This window comes from Ovis aries, chromosome 1 (genome assembly GCF_016772045.2).
Source record: "Ovis aries strain OAR_USU_Benz2616 breed Rambouillet chromosome 1, ARS-UI_Ramb_v3.0, whole genome shotgun sequence".
In the NCBI taxonomy this organism is placed as follows: domain Eukaryota; kingdom Metazoa; phylum Chordata; class Mammalia; order Artiodactyla; family Bovidae; genus Ovis; species Ovis aries.
Window position 1 is genome coordinate 229,135,746 of NC_056054.1, and position 7,266 is coordinate 229,143,011.

The 7,266-nt window shown below is 37.3% G+C and overlaps 1 protein-coding gene across 1 annotated transcript in view; it reads right to left on the bottom strand.

The window, feature by feature from the left end:
- Positions 1 to 6,261, bottom strand: part of IQCJ (IQ motif containing J) — a 217,107-nt gene extending 210,846 nt beyond the window's left edge. Inside the window, exon 1 of the mRNA XM_027963890.3 lies at positions 6,087 to 6,261. Coding sequence (XP_027819691.3) covers positions 6,087 to 6,095 — 9 coding nt within the window. The 5' untranslated portion in view covers positions 6,096 to 6,261. The remainder of the gene's footprint in view (positions 1 to 6,086) is intronic.
- Positions 6,262 to 7,266: the final 1,005 nt, after the last annotated feature.

Consider the following 7,266-nt stretch of genomic DNA (forward strand, 5'->3'; position numbering starts at 1 on the left):
TTAAATATTACCCAATACAGACTGCTGCCCTGAAGGTTGAGTACAGAACAGAATTACCCAAGTCCACACAGATAGATCCCTCCCTTTCATGGTGCAGTCTTATTACTTTTTGTTTAATGCAATCAGGAAAATATATATCTACATCTATGTTTGGAACTGAGAAGATTTCTACTCATCTAGAGTTACATTCTAGATGTCAGAGTACATAAATCCTTATTTCTCTGTCTGGCAGCCCTAGTTTTGAAAGGGCATCAGATCTATGCTATCATCACAAAACAAACAACACGTTACCAGAGCTTATCTTTGATTATCACTGTTTGTTAGTCACCAGTCTGTCTGTATATGCCACTTAGTAGCCTTTGGAGGCTAATTTGATCAGTTCTTAAAAGTTTACTTTTTTGTACTCTACAGATGATAATGTAATATTACCACAAGTATTTTCCTGCACTACACAGTAAAATAAGCAAGCCCGAAAGAATATGCAAATTTTACTATGTTGTTCAGTTTTAAGGGCAATTAAATATTTGCTTTGAGCTCCTCACATTACACTGCAAATCCATAAAAAACCTACTATCATTTCTGTACCTAAAGCTTATTTAGCATTATGTCTTTGCCATTATTTCCCTTTCACTGAAAATTGGGTTTTCAATTATGCATCATAATCCTATATTATGTGAATTTTATTTGCAAAGAAATTTAGTCTTTTTTTCTGTTTATGTTAAATCAATAACCTCTGTTCCTGTGGGAGGCAGCAGCTCAGGTCTTCTCTATGAGGAGATGTCTGCATCTCATGAGACAAAGTTAGCTCTTCTATCTACCCCATGAACAAAAACCATCAGTGAGATAGGCTGGTCCTACTGGCCAGGATCAGGTGTATGTGAAACCAAGACACCTTCTTTAAAAAAAAAAAAAAAAAGGCATAATAATAATAATTCACTCAAACTGGCTGCTGGAGACTGTGTGGGTCCAAAACAGGTATTTTCACAGTTGAATTTAGAAAAATGAACCTAAGCTCTACCAGAATGGTTGGTGTCTATAAACACAACTTCTGTCTTCCATACCTTAATCTTTTGTTCAAGGAATTAAGACAGTGAATTAAATATTAGTCAAAACTTGAGAAGCAGAATAAGTAGTGCCTGAGATGAGACAGAAATGAAAGATTTGTATTTCATTTATTTGGGGGAATCAATAAGATGGTCCATCATGCATACAGCCAGTGGACCCTTGTCGTCGTCCCTTAACAAAAGCTTCCCCCTGTTCATTTCTGGCTCCCATACACTAGCCTCCTGGAGCCCAATCTAAACTTTAAAGTTGTCTTTGAGTACTCTCTTCCCTGAACCCCTTCCTTTAATTAATTCTGGAGTCCTGTTCACCTTTACTTCATATTTTCCCACATCTTATCCATTCTTTACACACTGAGTTCAAGAATCCACTTCCTCTTGCCTGGAATAGCAAAAGACCCTTCTAACCGATCTCCCTGACTCCTGACCACTCTCCATCCAATGCAGTGTTGACACCAAGACCACAACCACCTTCATACAAGATCATTTTCATCATGTCACTTTTCTGCTCTAAAATCTTCAAGGGAAAAACTTAAGCTCCATGGCTACAGTTCTTTGACTGATTCTGAATTATTTTTCCAGGCCTATTTCCCATTAACCGCTATATATCTTCCAAATTCCAGCCAAGTTGTTCATTCCCCTAATCACCCCAAATCACCTCATTCTGCCTCTTCCATAATGAAATAGCTTCTCAACTCTACAAATTCCTACCCATCCTTCAACCCCAAAATCAAATACAATATTTCTATATATACAAATCAACACTTCTGCTATTCCTTAGCTGGAGTACTGAAATTCCTCCAGCTCTGGGTCCACACTGTCCACAAAATCAGCTCAGACCATACAGGGTCTTTCTGTGCCATAGCAAGAAGCTTGGGATTTATTCTCTAGGCTATAGAGAATCAATTAACAGTATTAAGCATTGGAATTATAAATAAGAGTTGCATCTAACTCAGATGATGCTCTGGCAGTGGAGAGACTAAACCGGAAGGTAGGCAAGACACTAGCGATAGAAGGACCCATGGATCTCCCTGAAGGAAAGGAGTGTTTTGCAGAGGAGGATCTGAGCAAAATTCTAAGTGTGTTGAATCTGAGGTTCGGAAGACCAGGGTGAGACAAGCAAAGCACATAGGGTGTAGAGTTAAGGAGGCACTCACTCTTAGGCCATGACCTGCACTTGCATGACCCTGAATGTGAACACTTCCTTAAATTCTTTGTAGAGATATCACTTTGGCAGCCAAGAAGGTGCACATCACAGATCACCCTTAAAAAAGAACTTGCTGTTCAGTTGCAAGAAGCACAGATAGCTAACAGCCTCCAGCTACAGAACATTCAGGAATGGCCTCAACTTTTGAGACACGGCCATGCCCTTCCTTCCTGGGAATCTCCAGTCAGTGGCTGAGCAGGTTAGGGGTACTCAGCCTGGCCATTTCTGTCCAATGTGGGGTTCCTCTAATAGGCAGTCTTCCTTTTGGAGACTATCCCTGAATTGGGTGAGGCTGTGTCTGCACTGTGGTCTGAAGACTTTCCCTGCACAACTCTGCTTCCTTCCTCTTTTATCTTTACCCTTCAGTAAAATACTTATACTTAGTAATTCTGTCTCAGCATTTGTTACCAAAGGACCTAAATGATACATCTAGTCAGCAACTGGTCACACCAGTCTGGATCTGGAGCTAAGATGAAGTGAAGGGGCTTTGAAATGCAGTGGTTAGAAGACTGGGCTCCAGAGTCTAGGTTCAGATCCTAGCTCACCCATTTCTGACCTTGTATAATCTTAGACAAGTTATAGAACTTCTCAGTACCTCAATTTCTTCATATATAGGATGAATATTTTAGTTAGTCATTGAAGAATATATGAGATCCTCCATTTAAAGTATTAGCATAGTACCTGGCCTAGAGTAAATAAGAAATATTAACATTATTGCATAGATTTTGAAATGCTGTTTTATAGAGGTTGACATAATAAAATAGAAGAAATATCTACTGGCTCAAAGAACTTTCCACAGGACATACTAAGGCTAGTAAAGAGTAATTTAAAATATTTCATACCCACCTCTGTAATTTTTTTTTCAATTTCTCTTGCTGTTACTCCCAATGTGGTTCCTCTTCCCCATATAATATCATCTTTTCTTCCTCCTGACATGATTTGCTTCCTCTCAGATTTATTTTCCTTCATGCAAAATGCCTATTTCTCTCCTTTCTTTCAATTGCTGCTAATAACTGCCTTAAAATCTTGGTTGAGAATTCACCTTCTCCAGTTTCCTTGGCTTGTCTGCCCTATCCACCCCAACTGTGATCATTCCTCTCTACTTCAGACTCTAAGAATGGAAACATTTTGAAACTAGGTAGGGCAAAATATTCTCCAATTAGTAATAACAAAAGAGCAGGAAAGCATCTCCTCTTTCTTAAGACCTCCCCACCCACACCCACTCACTTACTCAATGCCAGGTTATGATTTGGCAAAGGGATGCTCAATAAATGCTTACTTAAAGGATGGATGTTTCAGCCCTGATGCATGGTCAGTCCACAAATTATATTTTTATAGCTTTTTTCTATATGTGAACCTTAAAAAATATAATGTTTCATGAGAGTCTCAGTCATACAACAGAGAAATTATTGTATGAGAAAAGTGTTTTACAATCACTTTAGGTATTACAGGTAAGATAACTCTGTTTTATAAAATAAAGACCTGATCTATGATATATCTAAAAGCCAGTAGGAAATCATAATTAGAGACAGATAGCAAGTGTGGTGTTCTTTCCTCTGTTTGGTACACATAATATTCCCTACAAAATGGCATTGTATGCTTTTCTGTTGCCACACAGTGCCACACAAACTCAGAAAAATAAAATCTCTTTTTATGCCTATGAAACTGACTTCAAACAAAATAACCAACTTCAAAAGTAAGATGAAAGGGTTTTGTATTGCGGTTGAATGCAGTGAATGTTTTTACATAGCTTAATATTTGTATATTACATTAATGCCTATTGTAATACATACCAAAAAAAGTACTAAATCTTTAGTCATCCTGTACATTCAATTTGAGACCTTAATCAAGTTATTCACAGAGACAAGATTTCTACATCAAACAGGACACAATATTAGATGTATTTAAATATTGGAAATGAATAGTACTTAAAATCAATTACACACGGAACAATACATGAGTATAACATTAATAGGCAACATAGGTTTTTAATGGCTTCTAATATAATATGCTCTTTCAAGGAACCATTTGTACATAATGAAATGCATTTTTACTGTACTTTTTTGAGCAATTATGAAGTGAACATGGCTGATAAAAATAAGTATTAAAATGTATGCAAAATTTTTGGAAATACATATAATCCTCCATAAGTATGCAGATCTATAAGTGATAAAACATTAGATCTCAAACGCTACAAAGTAACAATGATTTTCACACTAATTTTCAAGAATATACCTTTTCACTGTTATTTAATTCAGTAAACTATTTTACTAAAGTTTACAGTCATCTCAAATTCAAAGCCAATTAAAATTAATGTGTTCTATAATCAATATCATGAAGTAAAAGTAATTAATAACCAATATAAAATAATTAACCTGTTTACTACCTCATTTTAAATATGGTAGGTAACTACAACAAGATGGCATTAACACTATCCTAACCTGTTATACTTAACAAGTTTATATTTGTTTCCATTCGCAAATATCAATACCTACTGTACACTTAGAAACTCACTTGTGAAAATCTGCTTGATTTAATTTCTCAGAAAACTGCTAATTCAACCTACTTTTGTTTGTGAATTCTGAGTTGCTACATTATATTCTCATCTTCACAACAATTAGTAATTATTGATCTCTCAAAAAGCAAGAACAGAATGCAAAGTAAAAGAATTATTACAATATGAAGACAAGAAAGCAAATCTTATTCTACAAGTGAGCAATACTCAAGTTGTTTATCTTAAATGCATAGCACATTACAGTCCTAATTAGCTCACCACCACAGTGAGAAATATACATACACATTTTTCAAAACAAGTCTTTTAAATAAAGTACTGCAAGCATCTTTCTAGCTAAAGGATTTGAAATCGCAATTAAGTCTGAACCTTAAATCATCTGTCTCTATAACTAGAAGAGCAAGTCCCCAGGATGTAAATCTCACCCAATGAGACAAGGGATGCTGAATGTATTATTAATTGCTAATAATTTCTTAATTTTAGAAGCTAGCATCCAGTACTGGCAAAGAAATGATGTGATTTATGAGCCCACACTCTCATGCTGCTTTACTAGAGTTCAATAAACACATGCACATCCTAAATGTACAGTGTGAATGCAATTTCTACAAGCCAGGAAACAGAGCAGGACTCGGCAATAGCAAATTTACCCCATCTACTTATTATTCCAGCACCAGTATTTAGAAAACCTAAAATGCCTGCTGAACACTGCAGCTCAGCATCCCCATGGGGTTACTCTGAAGCAGAACCACATCTCTTCCCCTCCGTGATTACTGAGTTTTAAGAAGGCAGGTAACATGGGGTAGAAATTTTCGTGCAGCAGCAAGATAACTCTTCTCTCCAAATCTTCAAAAACCCAACACTCCCTGCTCCCTTACATACACACACTTACACACACACACCACCTTTTTTTAAGAAATAAAGGAGGGTTTTTCAAAAAGGTGCCTAAAACATGCCGTTTGCATAGGGATGAAAAACGTATTTTTCCTCTACTTGCTGCTGTGTGAGATGTTTACAGATCTTATTAGAAAACCTGGATGTAGATAAAAAGTAGTGCTTTCAATGAGATCCCTTTAGTGAAATCTGTCTGCAGACAAATGTGTCCATAAATAATACATATTTATGTCAACATGCCTACATTAACAAGGACACACACACACCTAGGCATTAATTAAGCTTACACTGTCCTCCAAGCCCCCTTTAACATTTTAGCATGCATGTTATTCAGAAGACAGATTTTTAAAAAAATAATAAGCAGCTGCATATAATGCATGCCAAAGTGGCATGTTAAGAGGAGCAAATACATTACCAGACGCATTTTGAAGTTTCTGGAACACCTGCAGGTAAAAGGAGCCTGTGAATCGGATGCTGGCACGCGGTTATTCCTCCAAATCCCAGAGCTCAGTGTGACTGTGGGGGAATGTGAGGCGAGTGTGAGGCTGGAAACCTTTGAGTTGAGCTCACTCTAGGCATCAGAAAGCCTCAAAGAGGGGAAAGAAAAAGGCAGCCCACAGACAGCTAGATGAGAAACTTCTGGCACCTCTCCAGCTCAGGAATGAATTCTCTGTAATTTGGAGACGTATAGTGATGGAAATGAAGAGAAACTTGGATTTACGGGGGAATTTGCTCAGCCATGCAGAAATGGGCAGGTAGCCGTCTCTCAGCTCATTTTAAAACAGTCATTCAGGAGCAAGACTGAATCAAAAAATTAACAGGCACCCTTTCTCTGAAAAAATAAAAAGGCTACTCCTGCCAGCTTCCCAAGATGCCTTTACAAACTTCAAATGGATCATTCCATCAGCTATTTGTTGCACATTTTATTAATCCCAGTGCAGAGGTAAACTGGAAAACCTAATTCCTTTTATGTAGAAAACTGGATTTATTGCTTCTTTTTATAATGCACTTTAGTCATATGAACACATAGATTTACTTACAGAGTTCTCGTTTCTTGTGTAACACCACTACTGTTTGGTCCAGATAAAATGCTAAGAGGTTTGTTTGCAGCTTTTCAAGGAAGTGGAGAAAAATGTTTTAATACTCAGAAGCCGAGCTGAGTACAGATATTTAAATGTAGAGTTTGAAGCAAAGAGAGTATAAAGGGAAGCGCCCTGAGCCATTAACTGCCACATAAGAGATACGGTTATACATGAGCATTGAGCAGGCAGGTGGCTCAAGTCTATAAATATATACATAATTAAGGATGGGAAGAAAAGAGCTTTGGCAAATTAAGTTCTTAGAGACAATAGCTGTGATTTTGTTTAGGCTTACAAATAGGCTAATAATTCCTGGGAAGCACATGTGGGCTTCACCTTGTCTGAAGAACTCCTCAGCTCACGCATAGAGAGCAAGGTTGGAAGCATCGCACGCTGGCAATCTATATTCAAATGTAATGAGGAGAAGGACGATATTACCATGAAGAATGCTGTCATATTACACTGTGCCTGTGTGGCTTTAACTACTCATCCAACCTTGCAAATGGCCATTTGCCT